Source organism: Corvus kubaryi, unplaced genomic scaffold (genome assembly GCF_017639235.1).
Source record: "Corvus kubaryi isolate FWS band 111438036 unplaced genomic scaffold, C.kubaryi_AGA036_p1.0 37300, whole genome shotgun sequence".
Lineage (NCBI taxonomy): Eukaryota > Metazoa > Chordata > Aves > Passeriformes > Corvidae > Corvus > Corvus kubaryi.
The window spans coordinates 11,108,209-11,123,352 of NW_024581093.1; the positions used below are offsets into that span (position 1 = coordinate 11,108,209).

Consider the following 15,144-nt stretch of genomic DNA (forward strand, 5'->3'; position numbering starts at 1 on the left):
ACTTGTGGGTTGAAGTTAACCAAGTTTGGGTTGAGCACTTAGATCTCAAAGGCTGAAAAATGGGACTGTTAAAAGATTAAATCAGGAACACCTTAGATAAAAGGTCACAATAAAGAAAGTGTGTGTATCTTATCGTAACTTAATTGCTGGTGATCAGGCATGAAGTAGCCCTCAAAGATACAACCTTCTGAAAACTCAAGGTTTCAGCTGAGAGATCAAGTCTGGAATTAAAATAGAGTAAAATTTAAATTCCAGAGTTCCAGTAAATTCCAGTACAGTGGCTACTGTACTGAGTAAAAGAAAATCTGTCCTATGCTTGTAATTGAAGCAGCTTAGCAAGGCAAACTTTGAGCTATTACACTTAGAAAAAAGAGCATCTCTCCACACTGAGCATTTTCATCCTTCAGTCTCTCTTTGAGCATCATTACAAGCAAACAATTCAAACCTGTCACAGCCCCTCAAGCTTTACAACTTATAACCTGCTGCAAAACCACACTTGAGCCAAGCCTTTCTCGGAACTTGCTAGAGCAGGCTCATGGGATTACTGCCCCAAAGTGTCCCTTCTGCCTCCTGCTGGAGCATAAGAGACCTTGAAACATCACAAATTCATTTTTCACATGGAAGATGATTTTCAGATTAATTTTTCTGTTCAGGTTTATCCTCAAGGTAGTTTTCCACTCAGAACTCTGAGAAAAAAAAAAGGGGCAGCGGGAGGTGGGGGGGGGGGGCTGCATTCTGGCTCATATGCAGTCTACATCAAAAGTTACCAGGACTACAAACCAGTTAGGAAGCAAGCTAACAGACCTAACCAAGAGTCTGCTGTGCCCCCTGAAGGAAAAATGAACTGACTGAAAGACATCAGAGGAGGAAAAATAAAAAATTAAAGTCCATCCTGTTGTGCTAAGCTGGTCAGAGCATGCCCACTTCATCCTATTTAGGGTGAAAGTGTCTAATATTATATCTGACTGGAAAAAAAATAAAGCAAGAAACTTAATTCAAAAGTTCTGAACATTTGTCACGCCTTTCCCCTGACACTCGGTGCTGCTGAGGGCCCCCCTGGCAGACAGGGGCAGCCACAGCCACTCCTGGTTATGGGATGGCTGCCACGAGGGTGGCACCAGCAGAGCCCGGGGTGTGAGGGATCCCTTGGCAGCCACAGCCAGCGACAAATCAAGCGGTTATTTTCATCAAAGTGATAGAAACAGAGTTGATCAAAACAAGCAGAAGGCACTGTTCTGTTTGGTCTGTACACTTTGTACACTGCCACTTGGGAACTTAATTAGCCCACATGCTTCATGTTTCTATCTTTAGTCTGATGGCATACAGCTGTTCTTTTCAGCATTGCTGCCTACTGCCCTTTCCCTGCTGTTGGGGTACTCTTGGAAATAGAAAAGGTGGGATTGACTCAAGTTTAACCCTCTGCCAGCCCTTGCTGAGTGCCTAAAACAGAACATTTTGGCCCAAAATCATGAGGTAAATTGTTTCATTACCTCATGGGAGTTTTCCCACATGGCCAGGGATGGAGAGAAATCCCACAGTCTCAGAGTGCTCATCCCATCACAGGGCCACTCTTCAGAGCCAAAATGCTGAAAAAAATAAAAAAATGAACCCTTTTCAGGGCAATCTTACCTGCTGGGGTGAGGGGGAAGAATTTTTGAGTCACCGTCTGCATGAGGTGACAGGACAGAGCTGGTTCTGCTTCCCACCTCAGCCAAGATGGATTTGTGGCAGAAGAACAAGCCCTGGACATGAAGTATGAAGGGATATAGATTATTTCAGGATATCGAGACCTGGCACTTTCCCCATGGCCCGCCATGACAGACAGTGACCAAGACTGTGCAAGGATTTAGGAATAAGAAAGAAATACTCCAGGACTGTGGTTGTCATGGTTCATTCATACTAAAATGCCGGAATATCTACTGAAGATGCCCTGCTGGCCAATGAAGCCAAAATTGGGGAACGACTCAGGAATGAGGCGTGAGCTCCCACTCCTGGTTGCCTCTGTGTTCAGCATCAGGTTAAGCCTCGTGCACCCCTATTTACAGTACAGGAAGGAGGACAAAGCTGGCTTTATAGTCCGAGTCTGCCCAGGAAGGAAGGGAATGCCCCTATGCACTACATCTAATAAATGAAGGTCTTCAAAATCCCTTGGCTGATGTAATTTCTTGCCCAGGGTGTCACAGCCTTGGCCTCTCAGCTGGGACATTCATATCTCCCAGCTGGAATGCAGCCGGCATCCCCAAGCCTGGCTGTAACCTCCCAGCTCAGAGAGCAACTCATTTTTCTGAGCAGTTAAGAAGTTATACATTCATCTACTCCCGAGGCTTAACCATATCAGTATCCTCCACCTCCTGCTTCCCCCCAATAGTTTTTGTCTCTTGTAGTAATTTTTTTCTCATATTCTAGAAATCCCTGCTTCACTACCTTGACAGTGAGGTGCTGTATATCACACCGCACTCATGAGTTTTACATTCCTACGACATGGCAGACTTTGATACAATTACAGCTCGGCTACATATCTTAATTTATGTTACAATATTGCTGTAGTGATATCAGAGACAAATGTTTAATTCACAGAAACTCAGTTTCAAACTACAGTCCCTGAATGCAAACAGCAGACTTCAATATTTTTTCATCAATTTCTTAGTTCATAAAAATCAATTTTTGTAGAGTTTTTACACTGTACATAAAAGACTGTGGCATCAATTAGCCTTAATTCTTTTTTTTTTTCTTTTTTGGAAACCTCTTTGTAGGAAAATCTCATATTTCAGCAATTTGCATTATCCACACAATCTGCTTTGAAGTTCTAAGTTATGGTAAGAAAAGGATCCACTTATCTGCACATAAAAAATGTTCAAAGCTTATAAATTCCCTGAAACAGATGTACATTATCATTGGATTTGCCTTTCTCTCTTTGCTGTTGCATGGCTAATAGAGTTTCATATGCCCCCTCACATCCTCCCCATTTAGCATCTTTTCTCTACAGAAGCATGCACCCTACTGTGCCAATCCACACTTCAAAGATTTCTGTCTATCTATTAGAAACAAAGCACAAAGTGAGAACATATGGCCCCTTTTAAATTTCCCACATTTAAGTCAATATCGTTTCTTTTCTCCTTTGGCAAAGAAACATAATAAGGTTTATCTTCTCCCTTCCTAAATCTGCTGGCTCTCTCAAACTGCTTGTGCCAATTCAGCACTTACTTTGCAGTATCAGACTTGGCAGCACATATGAAAACAAAATCTCTAATTTTTTAAATTGCTTTTATTTCTTCAGATCAAGAAGATGCATTTAAATGATGAAAAAGGACAAAATGTAACTGCACACTTTCAGATAAGTGGATTTTAAACACATGAAAGGGCACAACAGAAAGTCAACAGCAAAAAATTGTCTTGTTCAAGTTCTTTTCATGGTGACATCTTTCCAAACTGACTAAAGGGATGGAAGAGTATTCTGGAATCTAAGGCCTTACTGCACCTGCTTGTCACATGTGCCAGAGCTGCCAAAGAAACCCAGTACTGGGGTTGAGGGGGGTGATCAGACACTGTGAGACACTGACACCCCTCTTGAGGACAAGGAACAGTTACTTGTCTCAGTGACTGTGGCTCCTCAGTTTTCCCTGTTGGTGTTACAGACATAATGAACATACCTCTTGTGTGCTGGGAAGCAGAAATTTTGGACCATTCCTTTGGAGTGACTCCATCCTGCACATCCCTGGGGAGATGAGTAACAGGGCACGCAGGACGCTCATAGTCAGATCTGCTGTTCAGTGGATTTCCTTTGCAGTCATGGGCTACAGAAGCAATATCCAAAGGAACAAAGGCTCCAAGTAAAACAAACTTCATTAACTATTGTTAGAAAGATCAGCAGACACATAATATCCTGTGAATGCCGAATTCCTGATTTAATTACAATGAAAGAGGTTGCAGTGATGATGTTTTTAGCAGAGAAAGGAATGAAAGTCTTGCCCTGCTCCTGAAAACACAACTTGCTCCTTTAATTCATAGTTACCAGCTAAAGTGACTCTGTGTTTCAGACTTTTAAGATATCAAGATTGTAATCTTTAAATTAATTGATTTTAGCATCCACTTATTAGACCAGGAAAGTTCTAATAAAAACCGGTCCCTAACCACTGCAAGCTATGAGTGTCCCAGGGCCCTGAGTCCACAAGAGTATAAATTGAAGTACTTCTGTTGATCCAGTAAAGCTGCACAAAATTCCCAGTGAAACCTATGGAAGTGACATGCTCAGACCCGTTGAGGGTTGTGGCCCTAGCAGATGACACACTCAAACAGCAAGTTGTGATTATAGACATGAAGAGTAAAAACTATTCCCTGAAAAGGCTGTAAAGAGACCAGAGGAATGTGAGGCCCACAGTGCTGCCTTATTGCTTCCCTTCATACTTTTGCACTTACTGGAAACTCCGAGTCCCGTTAATTGAGCTTTTCCTCCCCTCCATTCCGTGCAGGGTGAGAGGGTTAATTGCTTTGGACTGAAACATTACAGTTTTTGTACTCCTGCTTCCTACTGGCACATTGAATATGCAGATGCCGTGCGCACACACCTCAGGAGTGCCCCAGCACTCGGAGCAGGGATGAGAACAGCCCCAGACCTCCCAGCCATGGGATGAGAATAGCTCCAGACCTCCCTGCCATGGGTATCCATAGAGCACTCTATCAATGGTTTGAAAATCAGCACTGGCCAACTGAGACCTTAATGCTAATTGCCATAGCATTTCAGTGTTTATCTTAGTTGAACTAGCATTACCAGTCATGGTTGTTAACAACCTCAAGTGGCACTTTATTCATCTATCAACAGCCTTACCCTGTGAACAAGCAAGCAAAGAACTATAAACACCCACTCCAAAGTCACTTTGTAGGTTTAAGCTGAAGCCCACAGAAAAAGGCTATTCACAGATCGTCACTGAGAACAGAAAAATACAACCTCCAAACCAATGTTTTACTCTACAAAGTTTTATTTGTCTTTTTAAACTTGTAAACCATAAAAAGAGCTTATCAAATATCTGAAATTAGTACAAGAAAAAATGATGACTCATAGCAAACTGCATTTGTAAGGTCCAAATTCCAAGACATGCACGGTGCTCTTCTGCTTCCATTTATGAAGCTGAAAACAAATTTGGCCCAGTTTGTTAGGTGTTTTATTGGAAAATTTGCAAAGCCTCAGCATGCTATACTTCATGAATAGAACAGAATGGGAAGCATTAAGTGCAAGAATAAGCACTCAGCACCAGAAGGATCTGAACCCCATATCTTCATCCACAAAATACAACACCAAAGGAATACATCTCCCAGCCAGTAGTAATTACAGGCAGCTTTGTCTCTGTGGACTAGGCACTCAAAGGAAGACACACACCCCACCTCACAGACATGTCCTAAAAACCAGAAAGCACAATTCACATCATTACCAGTATGCCTGGTACTGTTAATGTTTGCCCACTGCCAAATTTATGAAGCCCCTTATGTCTTCAACACTCTTAAAAAAACTTCTGGAACTTCCTACACTCAGACCCCCCAGATTACCAGCCTGATGAGACAACCAACAGGCCCAGTCTGCCATTCCTTGTGGTATAAAGATTATCCTTTGTGTCAGTAGATTTCACAGGCATAGTTAGTGTTTAGTGTTCTGAAAAATCAAGACAGATACTGAAGTTTTGGGTAACATTTGACCAACTTAGGTGTGTTTGTAATCAAAGAGAAAAAGAACTGATGTCACTATTCAAAATGTGTTCTAAGAAATACTCAAAACATCTGCAGAAACACCTCTGCTTCCAAAAACGTTTTCCTCAGCTTGGACAGGGACTTAGGAAAATGGGGATCCTTCCTTATTCTGCCATAGCCCCAGTGAGTATCTGCAACTTTCCTGCCTCGTGCCTCCCCCCGCACGCTGGAGATTCACCTCTTATAGAAAGTCTTTCAAGTTTTCCCAGTGAAAAGCATTCTACAAACTAGTGTTGCTGTTTTATGAGCAGAAAATGTACCATAAGAGATTCACAAAAGTATTATGAATAAAAACTTCTCCATACAGCATTTTCCTGCCTCTCGTGTGTCTCCCCCAGCCCCTCTGTTGGACAGTTCTATGCTATCCCTACACTTCTCAAATCTTTCCATCCTTCCCTTGCCAGTCTTTCTACACAGCTCTAACCCTCACAGTAATCTGCCTGAATAGTCCTTAAATCCTGCTAGTTTAAAACAAAGAAATCAGAAGACTTCATCTGTGTGATTCCTATCATTTTAGCTCATTTAGGATTGAATTACCTAGAAATATATAGAAATGTAAAAGTAAATTAAAGCATCATTGAAAACCTCATTATTTAATAACTGTAATTCAAGCTTCAAATAAGACACATTTCAATGCAGATTGAATAATTTCAATATAAAGTTATTTGCTTTTCTATATCTGTTCCTTTTAGACCACTTTGAGCACATTTTAAATGTGCACAGAACAAAGAAATCCCAAACCAGACCCTTCCAAATCAAATCAAATCAACATCTGTTCAAATATGCAAACAAAATACATTATTATGTCATAAATAGAGGCTGGTTTTGCTGTTAAGTGCATTAGAAAAGAAATCTTCTTCCCGAAGCTATTTAGAAAACACATTAAGTTCAATTTTTAGTTCATGGATTTTCAAACATGTTTCTGCTGGTATATTAAAAAAAAACAAAACCAAAGAAGTCTGACAACTAATAGGATGTTGAATAAGACTTGGTTCCCAGCAAAGCTATGAATAAGTCATGTTTGAAAACATACTTTTAGATCTTGATGAATTGCATCAAGATAATTAAAGGTGAGACTTGATTAGCTGACATGTTTCCAAACATGAACATTCTTGCCTGTACTCCAGGCAAAAATTATGGTGAATGTTTTTGCAAATTTTCTAGCATGATGAATTTTTCTCAAGTATAATCTAGGCCCAAAGGGGCCCAACTTTCCTGTTAATTGGAATACAAATGAAATCTGTCATTCAATTATTGAGGTACACGATGACATATGGAGAACAGTATGCATTCATCAGAGCTGTGTGTTTATGTGGCAGCTTATGGACTGTCAGCAATACACCATGCTCATCTTCTTAGAAAAAATCACCTCTGCCAGAATCCATCTTGTTCCACTCACTAACTTCTGCCAGGGGACACACTCACACACACACGTATATACACACACACATCTTTAAAGTACTTCTCCAGCTTAACATTGCTGTTCTATGCTCATGATGACTAGAGTAGAAAGATCATAACAGAGGTCACATATTTTGCTTTCTAATTTGGTAGGGCCTCAAGAGGCTGGTCTGCCAATATGCCAGGAGAATCTGTACCTCATCACCCACAGGCAGAACTGGGTCTCCATGTCTAACAATGACTAAATGACACGTGGATGTTTCAAAGACATTTGGAAGTGCCTTGAGGTCCTCCAATGACAGTATAAAGACAGTATTTTCTGCTAATCTTAATTAATTTACCAGCTTGCTCTCTTACAACAAAACTTCCATTTACTATTAGCAAACCCATCAGCAGTAAGATGCAGAAAAAATAAATACTGAAGTTACTGGCTGCACATTATGTAGACTTCAAACCCACCTTCCTGGAATGAAATTATAGGCACCCTGCAGCCAGTGGGAACCTGGCAGTCTTGCCAGAGATTTCACTGGGACAGAGATTTTACTTCACAGCCTTAGCTTAGGTTGTTTCGTATTGTGGTCATGAAGTTGTGAGAAGAGCTTAGCAATCCTTCTTTTCAAAAAACTGTCCTCCCCAGCATTGCAGCTGGTAGAAATGAGGAATATTTTTCAATTGAATTTTTTCAGCAAATAGTGCAAACTTCAGGATTGACTTCATTTTGCTGAACTTCCTTGTGTAAAAACAGAAAAAGTAAGTGAAAAGTTTGGAGTTTTCATCTGAACTTACTTAATACCACTCCATTTTACTTTTCAATATTAACAATATACTCAACTTTGATATTTTTTCTTTGGGAATAAAACGTTTTGTTTAACCAGAAACTAAACTCTTTCAAATTTTGATTCAGCTACAGTTTTGAAGAACTTAAAACAATTTTTTTTTAAGGAAAATTTTCAGAGTTAATAGCAAGATGAAATATCAGTTACTCAACACAGGTCCAACAGCAGGGGACAAGAAATTTACCTTTTAAACTTGATAGCTTAAATATTAGACCAAAGCATACCCAGTCCATACGTAATTTCCTGATCCTGTTCCCAAAAATGTTAATGCAAGCTCTTTCATCAGTGGGATCTGCAAGCACTGACAGCAATTGCAATAGGCCCCTGAAATCCACAAGAAGAAGAAAGAAATGTACTTTCTGAACTAGTAAAACTTTAATTAACAGGGGGTTCTCTTGGCACAGTTTTTGCTGTTAAATAAATAAAGCATTTAGTCAAAACCATCTATATTTACTATACAAAATACTGAAAAGCAAACATATTTAAAAGATACGGAAATTTAAGGTTCTGTGAAAAGAAACTGTGCTACATGTTATTCACACTTATAATGCACATAACACAACTGCAACACAGTATTTAGATACTGTATATTCATACATGGCTGGTGTAAAGTTTTTGTAAGGGGATGCCATGTTATTAAAACGTGTTTCACAGACTCTGAGCAAGGCAGAATCTGTCTTTTGAATGTCCAAATATAATAAGCCAAAACAAATCAATGCCCAGCTGTAACCAATGGTCAGTCATGTTCCATGTCAGAGTTCACCTGGCACAGCCAGTACTGCACACTTCTCAGTCAGATGGGATTTTGGTAGTGGTGCTGTTTTCTTTTCCAGCAAAATACCTTTGGGTGAAGGAGCATTTTTACCCCTTTGCTGCCCTTTCTTGGAAAATCCCACAGTTCTGAAAGCACTTGAGTTTTCCAGAATGTTTTCTGGTTTTCAGCAACAATCTGCATTAAAAAAAATTGACTAAGAACAATTTCCACCTCTCAGTCTTTCTGGCATATGCTCCACTGAAAAGAGAACAGCTTTAATTACTTCTTCAAAACAAATAGCATGGCATCCCTTCTTAGATGGAATGTACACTGTGTGTTTGCATGCGGTATAATGTCACTTGAATACATCAGACTTTTTTAACACTATAATATAAATAAGCTTATTCCTTCTACTAGACATATAAATGCCTTTTTTTTTTTTGCAGTCCATAATTATATATACATTGAAAAAGAATGATACACAAGCAGCAAAAAAGGCTTAGACTAGAACAACTCAGTGGTAATTAACCAAATTCGTGGCCTTTTCATATTTTCAACACAGAAAATTCTGCATATAAATATTTTTGGACTTTAGGAATTTTAAAATAAACAGAACAGTATAGTTGTCACACAGATCAAACACATTTTAAAAACATTTTGTTAGATTTTACAGAACACGCTGTTGACAGCTAAAAAAAGTATAATATAATAAACCAGATTTTTTAAAGGGGACAATAAGTCTAAACATCTGCTGATCCAGGGAGACAAGAGATGGACCTAATTACCATTAAGCAGTGATTCTATTCCAATTCCACAAGAAGGCAAGGCTTCCCACTGTTCTTTACAAGGTGATGTCTCTGTGTTCTTAGAAAGGACAATATCCCTCTAAAACTGGTCAGCAGTAAGGTAATACCCCATTTTGGACTGATCAAAACTCTAGTCAGAAAACAAAAAATACCCTAATCATAAAGGGCTTATAACAACGTCGGATAGTTACATTTTACAATATATACTATTGACAAAATACCACAACATTAAAAATAATTAAAACTGAAAGCAAATACATTTATAGAACATTTATGTTTTGATGTAGGAGTTCTCTACTTTCATGTTCCAAAAGAAATGTAGGTGTTTTCCAGTCACTTTCTACCTGCAAAATGGTGATCTGTACAAACCCCAACTGAATCTATTATAAATCTGGGCTCCACAGAAAGCAAAACGTGAATGTACTAACCCTTCTTTTTTTTTTTTTTTTTTTTTTTTTTTTTCACTTTTCCAATTTTCTTTTGACCTTCAAATTTCTCAGCAGCCATTAAGGTCTTGTGAGTGTGGTCTGATTCTCCTTCATGGAATGGAAGCCCTTTGACATGGAAAAAGTAGAAGAATCCAGAATGATTGTGAATGATATTTTTTATACACGTCTCTAAAATAGGAGAAGCACAAATTGATAGGTGCTTGGGAATTTAAATCAGAGGCACCAAGAAAATGCCATGGCATATGTTTCTAAAAAATCACTGTTGTGGAAAAAACAAATATAATGTTAATATTCAAACCACAGATTTCTAAAACACAACAAAATGTACCTGAGAGTGCGCATATTTATATATATATATTTATATTTATATTTTATATATATTTGCCAACATTTAAAGTGAGAAAGTATATTTTCCTCAATTCTTTCTCAAAACAAAGAACTGTGGATTTAAACAAAACAAATCCCCCCCCCCCCCGCCCCTCCATGAACCCCTCTCCTTCTCAAACCCCCATGAATGATAGTTATGGCCCAAGCACTAAAATCTAGTGATGCTTTGGAAAACCCCATTTCACATCCTCCTCTTTTCAAATGGTTACCCCAAACAGAGTGGAGAATAAGCAAGAGAAAAACCAAAAATAAAAGAAGTATATTTAAATATTACCCAGTATATAACAGACTGTACTTTTGTCAGTGAAGAATCTCCAAGAAAATAAAGTGTAAGTTGTACAAATGTAGCCCTGTTGACAAGTTTAGCTAATATTTCCTTGTAATTAAGATGATTTGAAAGGATGTGAACACAAACAGGCTACATGAACACAGTATATTAAATTTCCCCCCTGTAGCACATTACAATCAATAAAAAGAAAATAAAATCTGAATAATACTAGAGGTAGCAGCTGTTTGTATTTTCCATTATCTGAGTATCTCTGGAGTCCAACCCTTCGAACATTGCTCCCCTGATGAAAGGCTTGTGTGCGATCAGCCGACGTACAGCAGAGTGGAAAGCTAGATGTCTGCAAGACTATTTGAAGTATCTTTCTGAGTACAATGGAAGTAGTACTTTTACAGAAGTGCGTTGACGACCTGTATTAAATCACAGCTCAAAAAGCTATGGCTGTTTGCTGTTTTACAAGCCACTTAAAAAAAAAAAATCCACAAGGTGTTTGAGTAAGCTATGCGGTTCCACAACATATAAATAGGGTGAGTTTCAAGAGTTCCATATAACCTCTAAAATATATGCTAGCTGAATATTAATGGAGTAATGATCATATTAATCATAGTAATGCCTTAGTTCTGGTATCACAAGAACTCATTTCCTTCATTTGGGATGATTCTTGGAGGATGTTGGTGGGATCTCTTCTATGTCTGGTAGAAGTGGTGGTAGTGGTGGTGGTGCTCGTGGTGGTGGTGGTGCTCATGTCTTTGTATCATTTGTCCCACTTGGCCTTCATATAAAATGACTGTGGGCAGGTCTCTCACATGTTCCTTTTCCACAACTGTCCCTGGAGACTGGAAGGTTTTGCACATTTGGTGATTCTCCTTTGCCCTCTGCTTATGCTTCTTGTGGATCTGTTGGGATTGCAAGGGAAGGTACGGGAGGTTCTGGCCCACCCGTGCACTTGGGGAAGCCATGGGCAAGGACACCCCTTGAAAAGGTTTATTTCTAACTGCCCTTCCAGGATGCACAGGGGCGACATTTTTACCCTGGGCTTTGGGAGACCTCACAAAGTGCTTGTTTGAGTCCTGGTTCCGGAGCCTCTGTTGGATTTCTGCAATCTTGGCATACGAACTTTCAGCCAGATTGATGTGGTTTGGATCCACCACTTGAGATTTCCTATGGTGAACATGGAAGGTTTCAGGCTCATGAGAACGGGATCTAGTTTGATTCACAATTCTGCCTGGTGGGTCATGTTTTTGAGCTGCTGGAGGAGATCCTAGGAAATAACGAGCTGAGTTAGTCATCTAGTATTTCAAAGTTTTAATTAGTAGCATGCAGTTGGCAGGGATAGCATTATCGGCAGAACAAATTTTTCCTAAGGAAGTGAATGCAATTATAGCTGTCTAGTTTAATTACATTTAATAATTCTGGCCAGTAAATAATACACACACAAATATGAATACATACCTAGAGAAGAGTGAATGTGTGCATGTGTGAGCATGTGTGTGTATGTATAAAAATCTTTATGTTCCCAACTCTTGGTCATCAAATTAACTGTGAGGGGAATAGTAAAATCCTGGCAGAGGGCAGGGAAATGAAGGAAATCAAAATCTCTTTAATTTAGGGACTGAATCCAAAATTCCAGGTACGAACACACATTCTCCTATTTTTGGGTCAGTAGTGAGTATAAAATATATGCTGGTATCATCTTGGGCACAAGCTCCAACATCCAAAAGTCAGTCCTTGTCTCACCCGTAGACTAAACTTAATAATTTAGATGTAAAGATTGTTCTCCTAGGCTCAGCTCCAAGTTTAGCTACACAAACAAGTACATCAAAGCAGCCTTGCAGCACATTAGCCACTCTGTTGTGATGCCACCTTCACCAGTAATTATCTTGCAGTACTCACAGTCCTATTCCTAAGTCACTACACGCAAATCACACAGCTTCACAATTCACTGTCCCTGATACGGAACGTGAAACTGAAGAAAGAAAAGATTATGATGTTACAACATAAATTACCTGGCCCAAACTTTGATGTGTAGTTCTCTATTCCTGCAAGATCCAAATAGTGGTTTCTCCTTTCAATGTTCTCATCAACACAATGACGATAGCACCCACTTTGCTCTGGATTGTTCTCACTCTGGTGGTATCTGTCAGCAGGAAGCAAAATTACAATTCAGCACAACTTCTTTAAAGTTGTTATCACCATCTGCAAACCAACAACTAATGGACCCTTTGAAGTGACAGGAGCTGCTCACAAAGAAACAACAAATGCTTGAAATTCTGGATGACCAGATTTGCTAAGTCGATAGGCCTGAACTGACTGTTCCTTCTCATCACATAAATCAACCACAATGTTACAAAGCAAAGGAGGCTTTCAAATTGCATCACACGTGCAAAAGCAAATAAAACCACTTCTAGCATTTATAACTTTCTGTCTTAGGGCCAAATCATTCAACTGATTCTCCAATTTGGACATGCCAAAGAAAATCTGCTGTTTGATTCACAACCATTCCCACCACTGTGGGGAAGTGCTGGGGTAATCCAGATAAATGTTCATTTGTTCCTGCTTCAGACAGACAGGCAACAGCACAGGTGTAGTAACTAGAGAGAGCCTGGGAAGAGAAGGTGTTGGTAGGACAATCAGAGGTAACTGCTGCTTTCCAAAATATAATTAATAAGGTCAGATCAGATGCTGGCTTTAGAATCTCAACTCCTTTTCCTGCTCAGCTTTGCAATTTTATTTATAGCAGAACTATTTCCTGAGAATAAATATCTGAAATACCATTCATTTATGAGGCAGAAAAAATTCAGGCAGAAGTTTACAGTATTGTAGCCCAAAATGCCAAACAATTTAATTCAGCAATTTAAATGGAAGTCTGCAAATATGAACAATATTTTCAATATAACAAGCAGGATAAGCAGAAAACTCTTGACTAAGTTGCTGCCTGACATTCAGTCAGTTCAGTCTCCAAGACCACGAGATTGGCTTTTCTATTTCTCTGTGCAAGTGCACTGATGTCAACTTAACACCAGAATTTGGCCTTGTATGCTACACCAGTTGCTAAATATGGGATCTGTACTGTATGGTGCCCAATACTCTGCTTTTAGTCTATTAACACATTTCCAAGTTTCCAGAGGCTGCTGATCCCATCGAGCTTTGGCACAAATGGCTTTCCTGGTCTAGCTTGTACTGTTCAGGGACATTACAGAACTGAGTCCCCTTGTGTCTCTGTCAGACACAGGTCTGAAGTTCCTCTGACAAAAGTCACAAGACTTGACCTACCTGGAAGATCATTTTTGCTCTACTTTGATAGAGGTAGAGTCTCCTGAACGGAGGAGAGTTTGTCTGGAAAGCAGGTAAGGTTTAAAGACTCTGAGTCAGCTTTGAACTCCAGAAGTGACATGGGGTACTCTCAAAAAAAAAAAAAAAAAAAAAAAAAAAAAAAGGGGGAATGTCCAGATATTCTTTATTTTTTGGATACCTTGCCCGCTCAGTACCTTTCCTATCTCAGACACACCTTTACAGGTTGTTACACTTTAGCATGTCAACATAAAAGATCTCTAGGGCTAGAACTTGCCTAACTGCAGTTGCCAGGCATGAATCACCTTCAGAAACCACTGGGACTTGCACACATGTGCTGGAGACAATGCACAGTTAACCCAGGAAGAAATATCATTGAATTTAATCCAACACAATTAAGCAACACTGTATAGAGCACTGTCTGTTGGAAATGAAGTTAACAGGGAACCTGTTATTTTGTTACTGTAATAAATTCAATCTCTCATCAAGACAGAGAACAAAAATGATGCCAGTACTGCCACAGCCCTACATTCTAATAACTTTCTTACATGCAAGATGACGTTCAACAATATTCATGCAAATATACACAGTGAAGCAATTATACACTGATGAGAGATGTGCTCCACTGTCAAAGAGAACTTCAAGTACTTCTGAGAACTGAAGTGTCTGGCATCCAGCCCCACAATGCTATCCTGCAAACACATGGGAAGACAGAGGCAGGCATCAACCATGCCTCAAGGACTGTGTAAAAATACAGTGTTGTTACTGGGTTTGGGCTTGGTTTAGTTTTGGTTTTAATAAAAATGGCATCTGCTGAAGTGTTTGTGGAGTGTATGGAAGTCCTTTCTAAAATTCCCAGGCTGATGTGTCATCCTGATGGCACGAAGCACACAGCAATATAGCAGGAAAGGGGAGTAGAGCAGTGACAGAGCACAGGGCAGAAAAATGCAGGGACATCTCCTGAAAGCCTCACTCACTGAGAACACAGGGTTTAAGTCAGCCAGGGAGAACCAGGCTATCTAGCCATGAATCTAGCTACTTATCTTGATACTCATATTAGCCCTACAGGTGAAAACTCCTGCCTGTAGCTTCCAGCAAATGAAAAATCTATCTCCCAGCCTTCAGGATAAAAACATTTCTATCCATTTTATCTTGAATACGAATCACATCTTGCCTAGAATTCCTAAGTGACTGA

The 15,144-nt window shown here is 39.5% G+C and overlaps 1 protein-coding gene across 1 annotated transcript in view; it reads right to left on the reverse strand.

Annotated features, from left to right (window-relative positions):
* Window positions 1-8,329: 8,329 nt before the first annotated feature.
* Window positions 8,330-15,144, reverse strand: part of NKD1 (NKD inhibitor of WNT signaling pathway 1) — a 69,427-nt gene continuing 62,612 nt past the window's right edge. Inside the window, exons 7-8 of the mRNA XM_042027749.1 lie at window positions 12,665-12,795; window positions 8,330-11,919 (exon numbers count right to left, since the gene is read on the reverse strand). Of these exons, the coding sequence (XP_041883683.1) occupies window positions 11,345-11,919; window positions 12,665-12,795 (706 nt within the window). The 3' untranslated portion in view covers window positions 8,330-11,344. The remainder of the gene's footprint in view (window positions 11,920-12,664; window positions 12,796-15,144) is intronic.